Source organism: Phaethon lepturus, unplaced genomic scaffold (genome assembly GCF_000687285.1).
Source record: "Phaethon lepturus isolate BGI_N335 unplaced genomic scaffold, ASM68728v1 scaffold2690, whole genome shotgun sequence".
Classification (NCBI taxonomy): Eukaryota; Metazoa; Chordata; class Aves; order Phaethontiformes; family Phaethontidae; genus Phaethon; species Phaethon lepturus.
In genome coordinates, this window is record NW_010509685.1 from 106,164 (window position 1) to 125,671 (window position 19,508).

At 42.0% G+C, this 19,508-nt stretch overlaps 1 protein-coding gene across 1 annotated transcript in view; it reads right to left on the minus strand.

Annotated features, from left to right (window-relative positions):
- Positions 1–18,993, minus strand: part of ARHGAP6 (Rho GTPase activating protein 6) — a 122,076-nt gene extending 103,083 nt beyond the window's left edge. The window contains exon 1 of the mRNA XM_010281564.1: positions 18,770–18,993. Coding sequence (XP_010279866.1) covers positions 18,770–18,847 — 78 coding nt within the window. The 5' untranslated portion in view covers positions 18,848–18,993. The remainder of the gene's footprint in view (positions 1–18,769) is intronic.
- Positions 18,994–19,508: the final 515 nt, after the last annotated feature.

Here is a 19,508-nt window from a genome sequence, read left to right on the forward strand (position 1 = left end):
TTTCACGCTGACCTCACGCACGCACAGTCCAGACATCTCACCAGCGTGGCAGCAACGAGGTGGCAGCGAGAAACCCGTGGCTTAGCCGTGACACATGGGGAACAGCAGAGAGGCAAAACTGGGTAAAAGACTTGTCAGACCCGTAAATGTAAACGAGCACGGCTGTAAAGAAGTAACAGCCCCTACACAAGTAGTGTTGTTAGATCAAATGCTAAATAGACCTCCTTGTAAAACTGCATGTCACTATCAATGTTCCTGGCAACGCAGATCATATAAATGCTTAGAAACAGAGGCTGAAAACTCTCAAATGTCTTTGGGTCAAGAAATATTGCAGCCCTTTGTGCTGCAAGGTTGGACTCTCATTTAACACTCAGGGATATCATATATCAGAGAGACCTTGCTCCTTTAAGGAGCTGGGTGCCTTTCTTAGAAAGCTACCCAAACTTCCAGTCTTTTTTTGGCGGTCTCACATCACCAAAAGTTATCACATGCAGACATTAGGCAACAGAGATAACACTCCGTAACTCTCCATACACTGGACCAGGTCCTGGATAACAAGGTCTACTGCAACTGGTCCAAATAGGGCTGGAGCTGTCAAAAGTTTCACTTTTTCACGTTTCGGGCTATGACCACAGCTGATTCAACAAATACAAAACGAACTCCTTTTAGCAGAGCATCAATTATTTGATAACAAAAGTCAACATATCACAGTCACCCCTTATCTGCAGCTAACTTTAACTACGCTCTTACGTAAGGCTACAGCTTACTCATTGACTCGCCAGGTTTCACACGCTACATAAGAGCTTCCTCCAGAGGCTCCGGCGATGCAGCGCCGTGCTCCAGCATCCCACGCCGCATTCCCACGTACCAGCCGCTCCCCAGGCATCTCAGTCAGGAGCCCCCACGCAGGAGGGTGGCCACGGCACGACCCCGATGCTGCCAAGGAGGGGGTTTCTTCACGGCATGCAATCAAGGGATGCTCAAGGGACTCCACCGGGAAGGCACGTCCTCCTCGCCGCAGCCTCACGGCGCGACCTCTCCGCTAGCCACGAGATAAGGAGCCCGCTGCACGAAGCCTCGCTCCTTAGGTACGGGAGTCGATTAGGAAGGGGTCGTACTCACCAGCGTGCGCCTGGGAGAAGCCGTCCGCGCGGTCTGCAGAGCACCCCTTCCGCGGCTCTGAGCCTTCCCAGCCTGACACCTCAAGCATTGCCTTCCCGACCGCTGGCTCAGCTCCCTCCCTCTCCTGCCCACCGAGGGTTTAGCATCTCTCTTTGATGCCAGGCTCAGCCTTGGACGGGGTAGCCTGCACAGAGCCAGCCAGGAGCTGTCTCTCCCTGTTGATGCTGTTCTGTTCACTGCTATGGAGCTGGGCCCTACAGCCTGCACATACTCTCACTGCTTTTGCTTTTTTCTGTTGTTTTGTTTTAAATATGACAACCTTTTGACCCTTCGATTTAAATACGTGCATTTGGGGATGCATTAACACTAAACTACAGTGCACAAACGCAGTCAGACCTACAGTTTTAGACATCTCTCCAGAGGAATCACATGAACTTGTTAACTGGGTAAAATCAGTACAAACTAAATTGGATTTTCCTTCTACCTTATAAAATGCAGTGGTGCTTCAAGTGACCTTGTGCACCTACTTTACAGAAAGACAAGTGCTACCATACGCTTCAAAACATTGGAGAAAAAAGCTATTGTATCATAATTATGGGCTGAGTCCCAGCCAGGCCAGCTTCCCTTTCAGAGGACAAATTTTGCCCACTACATCTAACGTTTATGGACAATTTTGCACATGGAGCCTCCTATCATTACAGCTGAGTACCTGCCTTCATTGAAGAGCCACAGAGAATCATTCGCTGGACAACATGAACCATAACCTATTCTGTTCCCAAATACCATTTCCCAAATGACAGTCTTCTGCCTTCAATAATATTGAAGTCAGCAGTGCTGCTTTTTGACAATAAGATGTTATCATCATTCTCATAAATTGAGCTTCAGTTCAATGCCTTTGGTCTGTAATTCCACCCGTATGAAGGCAGAAGAATCTTTGGTGTAGTGCTACTTGGAAAATACTTCACAGTATCTATTTCTAGCCATTCAGTAGGAATTCACTTTCAAGACAAGTGTGAATATTTTCTTGTCTGATTGTGGGGCAGGGGGAGGGAAGTAAAAAATAAAAGAAAGGAAAAAGAGAGAGAGACAAAGAGAACAGTGTTTTCCTTTACGTTTCCTAAGACAAAACACATGTGTAATATCCATGCCCAAAAGGTTTTCAACTAGCACTAGCTAAAGTGCCTAAATTAACCTGGGTAAGACCTATCCGAATATCATCATAAATTTTTTTCTCAACCTTCTATTTTTACTGATGCCAGTGATGATTGATTCGCCTGATGAACTGCAAGTAACTCTCTTTTGCTTTCAAATTACACCAACATTTCTTTAGGTGAGAAACTTCACTTTATCTAAAGAAAAGTCCGAAGTGGTCGGCTAAATGAGACACCGTAATACTCCAATCACTCAGTAAACCTCCAAGTTCAGTTGTTCAGGCCATTTACAAATGTGCGCCGCACACCTAGACCTGCCGTCAGCGTTAGCATGCTCCAGATGAGCGCCCAAGAATCAGAAGCCCAAGAATTGTATCAGAAAGTTACAGCATATCCAGTTTCAGGGAAATCAATAAATAAGGAATAAATAAATAAATACCTGCATGCTCTCTCATGGCAGAGCATAATCCACAGTATTAATTGGGAGGCTTATCTGAACCAGTTAAATACAGCTGAGGCGAGATACCATACCTTCAAAGGTATGGGAGGTTCACATACTGTATATATAATCACTCGCTGACCATCACATTATCTCAAGACATTTTTCCATATTTCGAAACAATATAAGCATAAAAACGTTGGTAGTTTCTGTTACATACAGTTCTTCATGTCACAGGTACCCTTATCTGTCCCCTAGGAAATCAAGTATCTTCCTTTCACCTACAAACTAACAGTTCAGTGGTGCTGGAAGATTTCCATTTCGTGTGACTTAAAGAGCAGAAACGATGCGCGTCAATCAAGTACAAGAAGTTCAGCTGGTGTCCCTCTGCTCACGCAGCGCTAGCTGGCAGTCCTGGGATGCTGGCCGAGGGCAGTCAGATGCAGTGGAAGAGATGAGAGCCAGCCTGGAAGAAGTCCAGGCAGAACGGAGGAAAAATAACTCTGGGTAGCTGAATCAGTAAATTTGACATGAAAGCAAGAAGGGAGATGGGCAGCAGTTGGAATAGCACAGAGCATCAAGACTGCAGCGTGCTTCTTAAATGAGAGATGAAAGCAGGTTTGTCTCACTAAGGGCAAGATGGCGAGATGTAAAGGAGAATATTGCAGCAGGGTGACCCTGAGGGAGCCTGAAGGAGCACGTGTAAGAGAGACTTGGAGATGGGGTTGTGTCACTGGGGCAAGTGAATGAGTTAGAGAAAGAAAAACGATGAGCTGTCTCAACACCTAGGGAAGGATGCGGGAGAAGAGAGGGTTGTAGGAGGAAGAGAAGATTGGACACGATGCTGTGGGGAGGAAGACGTTCATGTCACACATTTCAAATGTTGCAAATTTCTCTTGGGGTAAAAAATGGTCACTAGCACACAAGTATCTAAAGAGAGAGCTTTCTGCAGTCTTCCCTTAACTGCAAATATTCCAGTTATCTCTCCCATCTCACATAAATCCACAAAATGGCTTACTGAATAGCAAGAAGGTAGTAACTAGTCCTCTACTGAGTTTAAAAATGCATAAAATTGGTAGCAAATGTTTATTACTTTCTCATCCGTGAAAAAAAATGTGCATGCTTCATGCACTGCTTCTCAGCAACTCAAGAGCAGTGAACATATTCCAGTTAAATACCTCAGTGTCATTCACTTGAAAACCTGCTCTTAGTTCACTCATAATTTTTAGTAAGTGCACAGTATAAAATTGTCATGAATTGTATCAAAGGGAACTTCTATTTTTTCTTAAACTGCAAAATGAAACACAGGATTCAAGTCTACAAACCTGGGAACTCTTGTTATGAGTTGTTAATGCTCAAAATATTAGCAAGGACATCTGTAACAGAAATCTTACTTCTAAAGATTATCTAGATAAACACGTTTGGTTCATGAAAACAGGCACTGGTGTAAAAATTGTGCAACCTTATATTTAAGATTCCATAATTGGTCATGTTTATGTTTCATTTTATAAAGATGCTTAATAGTTTAATACCTACTCTTTAATTCCAATCAGTAACCTCAACTCTACCCTTAATTAACTAATTCTGGTCTTACATAGAGAACCCAAGGGGGAGGCAAAGTACTATACAGGTGACCCTTTGCAGCCTAAGACTTCCAGGAAGATTTCAAGAAACAAAGTATTAGCCAAATTTCATGTCTTCCCCTGAAATTCAGCTGTAAAATGCCCCCAAATTTCACTAGTAAAACTGAAGCCATCGTTAAATTTAAGTATGTAACCTTAAATTGGTGAATGAAAGCTGAGGTTAAGGTACCTTCTTGTATCTTAAAGCGAGTGTCTGTATACTCTGCGACATGATGTGTGGTTTCTGCTCTGGTATCATTCCTCCCAGATGTTAGCAGCCAGCTGGGTCCTAAAAAAATTATGAGGGTTAAATTCTCTCCCTAGACAGTAGTTACCGGAGCATGTCTATGCCAGGGCTGGTTCCGCAACACGGATGCAGGGCCAGAATAATTCCCCTTCCGTCGTGGGTTTTCATCATCTTTCATTTCCTCTATAATATATCATCATTCCTACATTAAAAAAATAATTCAATGGTAACCAAAGGGACTTTCAAAAAACTTTTCAAAAAATAATCATGGTGTGGGGAAGAGAGAGGATGAGAAGAAGGGAAGCTATGAGATAGAGAAGGCTCAGCCCAGAGACATGCACATCTAAAAAAAATATCTTCAGGCAGAACAAGGAATGCAATTTTCCCTTGCAAAGTATACTTTTCAGAGATCCTTGAATCCTTGCTTTCTGGTGTGTAAATAGTTTCTTCTCTGCTGTCTCCATAAAGATCACGCAGTCTCACAAATGCGGCTGAGCTGGGCAAACGAAGAGCTGTTTCTCAGCTGAACTCAAATTACTTATTGTTTTAATATGCTGGAAAATTGGCAGGAAGCGGGGGAAGGTACGTCAGTTACACAAGACTTTATACCATCACTTATCCTTGCCTTCCATTAAAAAAATGTTAGTTGCTGTAGCAACTGTCAAACCACACTCTGGTTCCTCTTCCTCCAAGATACAGAACTTCTCCAAAACACTCGCATACAACACAGCCCTCCCCCAGCCAAAGGACATGGTTTCTGGCACTTTTGCATTGTTTAAAAAGAAAGAGGCTCTCCAAGGAGCTGACAAGTCCTTCACAGAGCTTTTGTTCCAAAGTACGCTTCCATAGAGACAATTACCTAAAATCCTTATTTTCTTCCCTGTCTCTACCTCTTCTTTTTTTTTCCCCCTCTACTTTTTCCCTTCTTTCTCTGTCTTATAGAGAACGCTACTCCATGCAGCTTATTTCATCACTACATCTTCCAGCATCAAGCCAAATGCCTACACATCTGTCAGATGTCACTCCCTCTCATTCCTTCCCTCATCAGAAAGGCACGTGCAATGGGGACGTCATCTCCTAACACACGTTGCAACATCTCTAGGTTAGGAAAGGCAAAGTCAAAGACATCTCCCACCCAGCACCTGAAGAGACAAGCCCTTTCCACAACTACTGCTTCTCATTCATTCCTTAGGGGATCCCTGCTCTCTCAACAGAGAGAACAAGCCTTCTCTCAAATGGCTGAAATTCTCCTCCACTGGACACATGTGAACAGGCTACAAACCAAAAAAAAAAAAAAGACTGGAAACCACTGGCATAAAGAGAGCCCTTGAGAAAGCTCTGTCAGAAACGGGTCAAATTGCACACTACTGAAGAAAATCTCATGAGAAAGTGAAAATATATTCCTCCCCTTTGTGCAGCATGCCAATATTAATGATAAGCAAAGATGCCTGGGAAGCTCTTACATGTTCAAGCACACTGCCCAGGGCAGGACGTTTGTACAGTAGAAGAGAGGTCGTTCCCACCTTCTTGCCTCCCTCAATCCCCAGCAGCTCCATTCTATTTCCAACCAGATGCTTAAAATATTTTCATGCCTAAATGTCTTTGGTTTTAGAAGCTATTAAAGCAAATAAATCTGTTCTCATACCTAATGGGGTGATTATTTTTAATTGCTGTCTAGAAAAGAGAGTATTGTAGTATTGCACAGATTGTATTCAGGAATATATACAAATTCTACTCTTCCAAAACAATTTCGGACTTGAACGCACTTACCTTTTCCTATCATAGCAGTTTTATCATAATCTTCCTGTGAAATGTCTTGTAAACTGAGGGATTAAAGGTTCCATATAACATTATTTTTGGTTCTTCTAGAAGGGTCCGAGCTACTCGGCCACTTCACCCTGCAGTCCAGTTCTTCAGTGCCGTAAGTATCACCTTCGTTCCTTTCCACCAACCCACTTGTTTCTCTGACAGGGCAAAAATGAACCAAGCGCCTACGACGTACTTGTTCTGCCCACACCAGCAGAAAGCACTTCGGCAACGACGGGAGGAGGAGTTAGCGTGTGTGTCCATACAAAACTAACTGCGAAGTAATATGCACAAGCATACTCTGAAACCAGCTTTCTGCGAGCGTTTACAGCGCAAACGCCTGCACGCTGGCCCAGCTACACAGCAGAAACAAGGTCACTTGCCTCCCGGGAGCAGTGACACGCAGCCACCCGCGTGAACGGCAAGCGCCGAACCGGTCTGCTCCCCGAGTCAACAGCCATCGCTCCCCGCGACGAGGCGAGGAGCGGGGAGGTCGGTCCCAGCTCTGCCCGCCGAGCGCAATGGCTGAAAGCAGGTATTGCTGGCTGGTCTTCCTATCAAAAATCCCAAATCAGTGGACCTTTTTTTGCTGCCCCTAAGAGATTGTTGGGCCGTTCCCCATACCGCAGTTTTTCTCTGGCCTCTCTCTTTTGCACCCTGTGTCCGAGCAGACGCTAGGCAGCTTTGTTCTCCTGTGCCCGGTCTTCCTGTCACACTTCTACTGGTACTGCCTCTCGTTCCACCACAGCCTTCGCTTCTGTGGTATCCCAGAATCTATCCAGACGCATGCATTTGCATGACAAGGACTCAGGCTGCTGGGCTAATGAAGGTTCCTGAAGGAAGTGCAAGATACCATTTGGTTTTTACCACCACTTAGCATCTGTAGATCTTCGGCACAGAGCGAAGAATCACCCGGCAGCCAGCAGCTCGAGGCCACCTTGTGACATCCTGCGTGTCAGAATTAGGGCTGGAACAAAGAACTCCAGAGCTACAAAACAGGGTCTGCTCTAGTTCCTAAGGTCCCCAAACCAGAACTGTGAGACTGACATCCAGAAAAAACCCCACGGTGTGACAGGGTAGGGCCCCATTAACTACAGTGTGCTTAACTGTAAAGCAAAGCAAGCCGCTCCATCCCGTCAATTCACCAGCTAAGGTCGGTCGGGAATCTCGCCAGGCATCTTCCTCCTAAGCATGAAAAACACCCAGGCTGTTACGAAGCCACACGCAGGCATGCTTTCACAGGTGGGGCGACCGAACTGGGGAGTTCCTGACCCTAGACATGCATTACCACTTCACGGCTGGCAAATAAAAGCCGAGCTAGCCATTATTTAACAGCTATGCTTCGTTCTGCAGTTGATTCAAGTCACCTCACTGGTCTACGTCAGAAGAGAAACGGAAGCGCTCGCACCGCACCTTATGGCGTGTTGTCTACGACAGCCGTGAAGCACAGGTCATACAGCCGCAGGCTGCTCCCCCGGAACGTGCAAACATGCACCTCCTGCGCTAGCGTGGTACAGGGGCTGCCATCGCCGGGACCCCTTCCGCCTTTGCGTTCACCTTCCTTCTTCCTTTGTCTGGGACTTACCTTGCATGTGTTTGGGAGAAATTGTTTTCGGAGCGCTGCTCATTGACTACGGGCACGTCTGTTCAGGTTTCAGCACTGAGAGAAGCTTACCACGCGCTGTACGCTCCCAAGAGTCGCAACCACAAGCTGCAAATTATGCATGTTACATAGACAGAGGCAGCTTGTCATAATTTGCCTAAAACCAAGGATTACAGGAAGATGTGCTCTTTGCCACAGCCATATAACATGGGAAAGGTCTTTGCTCAGCAGTGTTCACCACCTCCTGCTGTGATTAGAGCTCCACCTCAAGAGCGGGGTATTGTACACGATGTGAGCATCCGAGTGTTACTTAAGCTGCCCTGAGTGACAATTCTTGCAGTGGTTTACACCTCTAGCTCATGCCTAGACAGCAATGAGCGCATTTGGGACTCCAGCACATTCTAAAAAACAAATGACACGCAGCTAGTATCACAGCCATTTTAACTTTTTTTCCCATTATCTCTATACAAAATTGTCCAGATTACACAAACCTCTTCAAATATAGCATTTTAAATACGATATCCAGTATCATATTTAAAATGCTGACAGGACCAGCCATTGAGCAAGCACCTTCTTAATATTCCCTTAAATACTTCCTCTATTATCTACAGCTTTATGTTTCATGTTACACTATGAGCTGTATCACCCATTTATTGCTGCTCCAATAGTATTTTCTGTTGTAAATTTATCTCGCTTTCAGTACCACACCTATTTAATCTGAATTCCTTTGTTTTAGAATAATGATAAAGTACAACAAGTAGCTCTGCTTCATCAAATACTAGAGTATTTTACTAAAAGTTATTGTAAAGTGACACACGTTCAAGCCAAGTTTTACCCACATGTAAAAAAGGTGGCACTTCAAAAATAGAAATTATAAAATGTAGAAGAGGAACTATCTAACTTGGGCAGAGAGATTTTTAAATACTTCTCTTCAATGTTTTTTATAATTTCAGATTTTTAATTTGCGAGACATTATCTCAGTCTGCCCATAAATAATGACGTGAATCTGTTCTTTAGAAGAAGCAAATATTTGATAAAATTTTCTTCTGAGTTCTGCTTTCTCTACAGACCAAAAAGGACCTCTTATCCCACATATCCCACTCCTGGAGCTGACTACTAGAAACTCGGCCCCCTTTGGATGAAAAAAAACAGGGACTAAGGGAGAGAGACAGAAGTTCATATCCATTTCCTGAGACAGGAAGCTTGAGTGCATATGGCCTGATAGGAGGAAAAAAAAAAAGCCTCAAATGTCTGAGCCTAGTAGCTTGGCTACTTCTGAATACATACCAGGATACAGCAAGTTCCTCCTCCCCAAAAAAAGCATGGTGAGTCATACACTATAACACAAGCCCTTAGGTTATTCTTTTTTGCATTTTTTTTTAAGTTTCTAAACAAACCGTTTTACAGAGTTAAAAAGGAGTAAACAGCTTCAGGATAGGGCAAAGAAACATAAGAAAGCTTAAGCTAGGAGGGATTTTCCCATATGACCACCTGTGACAGTACCAACAAAGCAAAGAAAGTCCATTTCTTGAGAAAGAAAGATTATTTTTTTCCTTTCATTCTTTAGATTTTCATTCTCTCCATTTACATGAGGAGCTACTGCTCCTTAAAGGTGATGCACTGCAATTGCACAAATAGCTTCTACTCCATCTCCTTCAGAGGTTGTTTGTAAAAAAACAAAAAAAAAACCCAAATCAAAACACCCCCTCACCAGCTTAAAATTTTGTATAATAAAGAAGTTCAAATCAAAGAAGGCATTTTTGTAATTGCAAGTAGAGTAGCATGCTTATGAAGTCTGACAAACATCCTCTTGCAGATATCAACTACCATTAGAATATAGAAGCGTTTATCAGGAACTTCCAGAATTAAAACAAAACAAAAAAAAAACAAAACAAAACAAAAAAAAAACCACAAAATAAACCCCATTTGTATTTCAACAAAGTGCAGCACAATCACATTTCAATAATAAAGTCAACATTATGATGGAAGAAACCAATATGAGACTGCAAGATCTTGAATATTTACTGAAGAACTCAAGAACAGTAACCGTGAAATAAGTCAATTCTTTCTCTTTAGAGGAAGGAATCCAGCTCCAAGCTACGGTTAGGATGTACCTAAAATATCAGTTCTCAAAATATCAATCACAATCAACAGAGAATTTCCCCATTCAAATGTAATTTGGTACTGTGAGAAGACAGAAGGCTGACTACAGCTTCTGTTATACCATGACATCTATGTATGGGGATTTGCCCATGTTTGTAACGCTGCACGCAGGAGCAGGGAAGCTCAGGCTACAACAGCTCGGACCCAGCCTGCCCAAACATTTCTCTGGATGGTTCGCCCTGTTCTTTTTCTGCCACTCGCTCTTCTGAAGGCTTCACACGGCTGGAAGGACACCTCTCGCATGACAAAGTGCCACCTCCCTCCCCACCACGTGCATAACGCACATCAGCTCAGGTAAGTGCGCAGGACCACTGGGTCACAAAGCAAGGGCCGCCACAGCATCCATCCCGTCCTACATCTAGGTGTGTTCCTGTCCCGTGACCACGATGTCGGTGTCCCCCACCGAATCACTAGGTACTTACCCATGGAGAATTGCCTACACTTTGTTACTGTGATGGAAACGCTGCTGGTCATGCAACGGAAAACTCCGTAACAAGCCTTGGAAAAGACAAAAGATCAGGCACAATGGAGTTACAGAGCCTGAATCTGGTGGTAAATAGATTGACAGTTACGAGAAGAAAGGGCAGAGAGAGAGAGAGAGAGAGAACAGTAGGCTTGGAAGAGGAGGAGGAACAGCCTCAGAAACGTTTCTGAAGTAGGTTTGACTCACAATGTGTTTCACTAAAAGGAAAATACAGCTTTTTAAAAAAAAGAGAGAAATCCTTCACTATCTTTTACAGAACTTAGCTATCAGAACGTTAGTCAGTAATTAACACTGTTACCAGGTTATCTGAATGCAGCATTTGACCAATGCAGAAGATATCCAGGTGAGACACGTGGGCAACTAAAATGAACGACTGACAAGCTGTCTTGAGATATTCAAGTATGATTAGCATTTATCAAACATGAAAGGAGAAAGAAGGTGAAACAGCACCCTCACTATATTAACATACAATTAATATCATGCTGTGATGTGACTTGTGATGTCAAGACGTGGTGTCCTATTCATATACGCACTCAAAAAATGTAACATACTCTGAGCTTTGTCCTGGGAAGGAACCTTACAGAGCTCAGAGAGGAAATGACTTCATCAAATGCCCTTACTAAGCACGATGCCAGCAGTCTTAAATTCACTGTGAAACTAGATATGATACAAAATAAGTCCCGCCTTTTCTTAAAAACAAGCCTCAGAAGGAATACACTGTAAATAAAATTCAATAGAAACTTACCAGTCAGATATATGTATATTGCTCTATCTTGCCCGCACACACACAGATAAGCACCAGAGTATCAGAAAAACAGATGCTTGTTAGAAATAAGCAACAAGTTTATTTCCAGAAATAACATTATTTTAAAACCTTAAGCAAAACTATTTCAGTTGCTTGTCTGTAATCAAGTCAACCCAAATTGGCATTGGATTAACTCACAGTTAACATGATCTTTACAAAAATTAGGTTTTGTTAAACCATGTCTGCATACATACCTATCATGTTATACAAAATACATCTGCAAATGTTTAAAGGGGTATATTCCCTGTTCCCCTTTGGACTCTTAGCTGCTGTTGGCATCTGTTGCTCTTTCATGTTTCAACTGGTATTAAGGTTATAGCTGCCATTTGAGTTACTGTCATGGGTCGGGTCATTACAAGTGGGTTGTCTAAATTCTTAACAATAATAGTAGCGGTAATAACAGCAGCAACAGTGCTGCAAGGAATAGAATTTTAAAGCATTTTTCACATCTGGGTGGAGACATGCCAGGAGTTTCTGCGCAAAACGCACTGATCTCAGCAGCCACGAAGCAGGCAAGTTCACAGTCACGCTAGCCTAGCCTTAGGCTCGAGCTAAGTTTCCTGTAGACTGAGATATCGGCAGAGACAGCGGAGCAGAGTCTGGTCTGTCCGTAAATACCCCACCAGAGTCGGAACAAGAAAAGCAGCAGCAGCTGGACACAGCTGAGCAGATGGGAGGGCTGTACGGGCCAGCACGACAGGCAAAGCTTATGGGGAGAGGAAAGCAAGCGTTCTACTCGGCGTGTCCCCAGCCAACACCATCTACCATTGCTTCCCTCGTCCGCTCAGAACTGGACGATTACTGTCATTTTAGTTAGATTTTCCATGCTAGCACAAAATCAGCTCCAAGAGGCTTCTGAGTACCTAGAAAGCAGCAATCCACAGCGACTTCCAACCCCATCTAACAAAAAGCTACGATGGTCTCTGATTACAGCGGGGTGACGTTTGTGAGAAGGGTTCTCTTTTACTATGTCAGATTGTCTGAAAAGCTATTGCATTTCATAACCAGCCTCTCACCGCACTGAAGGTATGAACACACATATATACCCACACATAACGAATCAAGAATGCTCCTATATTAGTTTCTTGAGGAGACAAGAGAGGAAAAAAGAAAGAAAAGCAAAAGAGCCAACAGCAGGGAGAAGCATCTTCAGAAGACAGAGAAGCAGCAGCAAGATGTTCAGTGGCAAGAGAAGAGAGCAGCCAAGAGGGAAATGGTGAGGAGCGCAGCAGCATCCTTCCAGCCGCGTTCAGGAGCCAGCGAGCAGATAGCTCAGCAGGCACCAGCCTGTCCCACCATCTGCCTCTAACATGGAGGGTCTCATATCTAACGGGTCAGGAAGACAATGGCGCAAAGAAGCTGTGCCCACAGGAGAAACAATCAATTACAAGTCTGGTAATGCTGCACACTCATGTTTTACCTTTGTGTCCATGTATAAACTTTTAAAAAAGCTAAAGAGGCAGGTGTGGTATTTACTTTAATACATAATGTCATGTAAAAATTTACTTTGGTACTCAGCTTTCTGGATTGATTAAACTCTATGCAAGCCGGTTTCATAAATGCATAGCTCTTGAAGAGATGTGCTCTTACAACAGTTCTATAAACATGCCTTGTAACACACTCACATGGGCTCAGCATGTGGGCAAATACACAAATAGACTTGCTAACTCCCTTCTTCCTGATGACCAATAACCAGAAGAGGAAAAGGAAGAGATTCTTTTTAGAAGAATAGTCTAGACAGTTCAAAAATAGCCTCTGTGCCCTTGCCAGGTACAAGGGAAAGTGGAAAAGCAGGAACTGCGGTGCTTAGTAAAACCAGGGTGTTGTTTTGACTGTATTTTTCATTCACCCTCAACCTTCTGGATTTCAGCAGGGAGATTCATTCCCATGCAGCTCCCAAAGAAGGCCACCTCACCCCAAGGCTTCACAGAGAAGTACCATTGACAGGTTTCCAGGTAGCCTTCATACAGTGCAAAGTCCTGAACATTAGGAGTATTTGTGATGCAAAGTGGCAAGAGGTTTGAGAGGCGAGGTGTCTTCGGGGCTTTAGCTCATCCTTCCCCCTTGTTTGTTCCAATAAAAAATTGGTTTTGCTTGTTTACGACACACTCGGCCTGGGGAAGGAGCTAACAGTAGCAAGGGAAATCATGTTCCCTCTTCCCTGCCCTCGCTTTTCAGAGAAAATGGCAGAGTTACTTATTCTCCCAAGTGAATGTGCACGTTCTGTGCACTCAGAATGACATTCCCTCAGTGGAGACATGTGGAGTTAGATAACATCAATTTATGTTAAATAATCTTAAAATAGAAACACGTACAGTGTTGTTTTTAGACATACTAGATAATGCTTTCTCATAGTCTGGTTTTGCATTTTTGGGTTTTTTGAGGGGTTTTGTTTTGGTTTTTTTCCGTGCATGGGAGATACATTATCTCATGTTTTAATGGATGTGGTCATTTTCTTTCTGTAGCCAAGTTTATAGATTCTTGCAGGTTCTGCTCCCACATCTGGGGACTCTGCATTTCCCTCAAGACCCTGGGTTAGCAGGAATCTGTAAAACTCCACTCAGCCAGCAAGCCTTCACAAACCTGAAGCGACGGAAACTAGAGAGAGAGCAGGGACAGCAAGGGCCGTGGCAGGAGGATTTACCATGCAATGGTCTGGGACCGTAAAGACTCTGTGGTTCTCCAAGCACAGTGCTAGTACAGACGCTGTATCACACAATAAAGCAAGGTGGTGGCCATCAGATCATATCATAGCTAGATCCACTTCCAATTTATAACAACAGAGTCGCAAATTACTATATGCTCAACACCACCAAACTTCAAGTCTGTAAAAACTAACCCCGCTCTACGCTTACTGGCAGCTGTAAGTATGCCGTTAGACAATTAGTACTGTGGAGAGACAAAAGATTAATTGCTTTTTATGTTCTCTTCCCACAGCTTCAAGTTGTGGTGCTGTAGATACGAAGACAGATCTGCAAGTCAGAACCGCTCCACAGTTATCAAGCAGCTGAAGTCTGAACTGCGGTAAGCTGGATCCACTTGATGCTTCTCCTGTCACAGTCAGCATGCTGTTGATCTGCTCCTCTCCCAGTCTTCCAGCATTTTGTAAATATAGCAAGTAGCTAAATAATGAATAAAAGACACTATAGAGAATGCCAAAACACATTATGCTAGAAAAAACACCAGTGTAACTAGATATAGTGAAAGTTTAACAGGGCAGGTTTTTGGTTTGCTTTGTGATTTTTTTTTTTTTTTAAGTTGATGATGTGAAACAGCTATAAATTTTTCCCCAAGGTACACCACCACCAGCCACTGTCAATCGCTGGCCTTAATTTCCAACAGCATACATCCAAGTCTATAAACTGAAAAGCATTACAAGTGGGAAATACCACTGCTGGATAGAGTCTAGATCTGATGATACAAACCACAATTAAATACTTGGCAATTTAATAATGACAGCAACTACCTAAACATATTAGAAAATACCTTACGATGCACATGCATGGAGAGACATTTTCTGAAACTTTATAAATAGCCAGTTTCTTATAATTTACACTCTCCAAAGAGCCTCTGTTAATGGTTCCTATACAGCACCGCACATACCAAACACATGAATTAAAAAAATTTCACTGTTGGCCATGGCATTTTTCTCCCACCCCAGAAGCACTCATGCATACGCTGCTAAATTGTTCATACATTTTGCAGTGCTGCTGGGAAGGAAAGAAAAGAAGAACACTACACTCAGCAAATCTTCCTCTTTTTACTACACCACTTTAGATAGTAAGGAAATAGAGTGCCTATAGATAAAAACATATTTGCTTAATTCAAAGAAACTAGTGTTTTATTCTGTGTGATGAAATTCAAGCAAGAAGCAAAAGGAAAACAATAGAAAATTACTGAAATGGAGGAAGTGTTCTTGTTCCTCAGAAAAATATTTATTTAAAAATTACAACGGACTGAGTTTCACTCTAACAAGGACAAAAAGTTATCTTAATGCAAGACCTATGCTTTTTTAAGAAATAAGCAAATGTGAAATAAGTTTATTGGCCTAATACCTCTACCTGCTTGGCCTATTAAACGGAAATAACTCTATTTTCTAAACTGACAAACTATGCATGGAACTTCATTTTGAAATTGCAAATCGCCTCAAGTGTAGATTGAATGCTAACTTTGATCTAAGGTAACACATCACTGTATTTAAATTGCTGCATCATATGAAGAAACTGGGCACAACAGAATTTTCACAAAGCAGGCTTATAGAAATAACTTGAGATAATAAAACAGGTTAATGCTGAAGGGATGAAAGAAAGTCTTTCCAAGTCAATAAAATCTTACACCAGACTTGCAACTTATCCCACAAGCACTAGACTTCCTTGGAAAGCTGATAATCACCATTCGAATCTTAGGCTGCAAAGAAATGTTGCGTGTAAAATTAAACATATCCTGGTATACTACTGACAAAGAAAGCAGAACAGAGGAAAAACTGTTTTGACCCACTAATCTCCCCCATGATCCTGACTAGTTATTTATTCAGCCAAGCACGTAATCTAAGCATCCCCAATACTACTGCTGCACTGCTGTTGCTAATTACCAGAAAAATTGTATTTTGGCACCTAGTACATAGGTGCGTAACAGATGATCTTTTCTGCTTCAGGGATCAAAATTCCCCAGTAAGTATTACTGCTCAAAGATAAGAAAACATGATTTGCAACCACATTGAACTCAATCATCTTGCCACCAGGTGTTAGACTGGAGCAGGTCAGCCCTGGTGACAGCTTGCAGACAGACCTGAGGTTTGCAGCAGGATGAAGCAGCTCCCTCCCATGCTACAGTGCTCAGAATGGCACTTCGAAGCCTAAGAGGAGCTTCTGATAATTTAGAGTTTACACTCCGAATCAGACATCTCTGGCAATTCAGCATCAAAACCAAAATGCAGGTGAGGTACGCAAGTACTTCTGTTCCTGTAACAGGAATACCAGGAATGAAGATGAATACTGATCATATGCATGGTTCCTTGCATTTCTAGGTCTTCGTGCCTGTACTTTAAAGTTTTTGTATTTTTTCAGTCAGATCCGAGAGTTCCCAAAGCACTGCTCGCTTCTTAAACGCAGGAATTGGCTTCCTTGGAAATAGCACTCAGCTGGAAAAGAACAAGAGTCCTAAAAGTAAAAACTGCACCACAGAATAAGAGAAAGAAATCCTTTGCATTTATTTTGAATTTAGGAATTTATGAAGCTCTTTGTTATCATCAGGATTAGTGTACCATAAGAAAATCTTGGTGGACGGACTGGAAAGAAGCCAATTTTGACAGTCTGCTTTTCCTTTTATTCTTTCATTCTACCATCTTCCCTACCTCTTGGTCATTCCTTCCCATCATCCATACCTTTAATCCATACCCCACTTTCCACACTACCTCACAGAATCAAGAGCACTCTGGCCCTCCTGACACTGCCTTGTCCTGTAGGTACGAGGCAATTCAGTTTTACGTACAGCCAGCCGGGAGCGTTGGAAGACACGCGTTATCCAAAAGCCTAGGCATTTCCAGAAAAACTTTGCTAACAGCCAGTCATCATTCCCTGAGAAGGATGTGCTAATTAGAACATGAGTACACTTTTGCCACTTCTTTAGAACATCATCTCAAGAGCTACTTGAGTTTTCCTGAGGAATAAAATCTCCTCCTGCTTTTTCCAACAAGAGTTTTAAATTTACTGTTGCCTTCAGGTAAGGTTTTCTACAGCCAAGGGCGTAACGTTTCCTCACGTTGTTACTGATGCTCTAATTATGAGTGTAACATTTGCCCTGGAAATATAATAGGAACTCACAGATTATGTTATCCAAATTAGGTCCTTCCTCTCCACTCCTCCCCTTGTTCAGAGACTATTAAAGCCTAACACAGAGTTTACAGTTCATGCCCTATTTGGGCTACATTAACAACAGCAAATTTGCATGTAACTAAATACATCACAATTCTACACTGTCACAGCTTTTGGTAGATGGACACTTCACTGTTTTGCAGTGAACTGCAGTGAAGCTCCTGTGTTTTTAAGCCCATCCCATAATTATAAGGAAATCTCAATTTCACATTTTATTTTCTCTCAAAGTAGAGCCTGAGCCCTCAGAGTTGTGCAGAGAAGTTCCAAAATACGTGACTGTTTAGAAAAACCAAAAGAACCAACAGGTACATATTTTTAAAATCTATCTCCATACTTTCCAATCCATCTCATGGTTTCTGGATGCTCCAGACTGGACAGTCTGCCTACAGAGGAGGGAATTTTACAGACATTAAAAAAAAAAAAATTGGTATGCCAAGCTACAAGAAGGATCTAAACACATGCATATCTTCGTCTCTGTCAAACCATGGACTGCCACATGCATTTGCAGACCTTTTGATTTAGAAGGCAGCTGGAAAGGAAGACTTTTCTAGGGATTGTTAGTGGTGGAATTAATTCACTATTGGTTTGGTCATTTATGAGTCTTATGGATCTGCTCCCCAGTACTGAGGGAGGAAGCAACTGAAGGACTCCTGTTATTCATAGCATTTGAATGGGAGAGTTCTAGTGTACTATGTACGAAAATGGATAGTTACGTATTGGATGAGTTTTGCCATGAAAATTAAACTACATAAAAGTGTAAGAAAGCACAGATTGTTTACCTTAACATACAAGCAGAAATACACATCACTGCAGTATCGATACTTAGGGAAAAAACAAACCAACAACCACCAGAAATTACACATTTCATTATCAGACTGTTGTTCTACATACATTTATGTCTAAACATATCTTTATTCATGCCACACTAAAGAAGGCATATCCATTCAGGAAAAGAAACTAAAAGTCGCTGCAATACTGGAATCTATAGTCTACTTCACAAGGTTCAGATTATTTTCACTAAGGTGAAAATAAAGTACAGGAAGCCAAGATTATCTCAGTGCTTTACAGACCATTACAAAAAAAACCAAAAAACAAAGCAAGATAGAGTTAAATGCTAAGCATAAATCCTGTCTCTCTGGTTCCGCACCCATTTCTACCTGCAAAGCAGTGCTGACTGCAGGACCTTCAGATCACTCTACGATGTTTCACTGTTTATTAAGTGGCAACCTGTGAGCTGCAGTCTGGCATAGCTGCATCTGAAGAAAATACATCCTTAATTCTTGCTGTCAAAACCCCAACCAACTTAACAATGCATATACATACATGAAATTACCATTTCATAGTCTCTGAATGAGCAACCGTTTCAAGGCTGAGCATTGTAGTCTATAGCCAACCTCATTTCAAACTTAGTTTAGTGTATAAATTCAACTGTTAAACATTATGATCTGTTCTACCTTTTTGAGATGACGGGTGAATTCTCTTTGAATAATACGTCTTACACAAATGTGGTTCTCAACTTCTTTGAAGTCCATGGTCAGGTTAACTCTTTCCACAAAGCACCTAAAAGTAAAGCCATTGTGTATAACAAGCTGTACTAAATATAGATGTAACGTGAAGAATGCCACTACATAACAAATAAATTCTAATAAACATACACTTTAAAGGGGAGGTGTGCCATGTTCTTCCAACGTACCCTCTATTCCACAGGATTCTACATTTTCCTTTCACAGATATAAAAACCAAGGCAGCCTGAAAAAAAACTCTGTTTATTTGCAAAGCAGATTCACTGAGGAGTTATTTTGGTTTGACACTAGCATCACATTTCCTTCTGACATTCTATAGTCTACTGCATTTCATCACAATCAATATTTATATTGCATAACTTTGATACAGATCAGATAGCATGTCACAGCTCTCACATTATACTCAGTTGTAGGCTGTTTCCATTTTTTCTTAGGATAACAATTCAGTCATCAAATGTAATATTAAACAAGATTTTAAGACAGTAGATGGCATCACTTAGTTATTTTTAAGTGCTGTACACTGACCATTTACTATGCAGCATAATCCATTTTTGAAGATTAGTAAATGGAGCTCTATGGACAGCATAGAAAAGTGACATTTTAAAGCAAAAAAAAAAGATATTACCATTTTATCTATCTGGTTGCCTTGATCTGTATTGAGTGTCATACA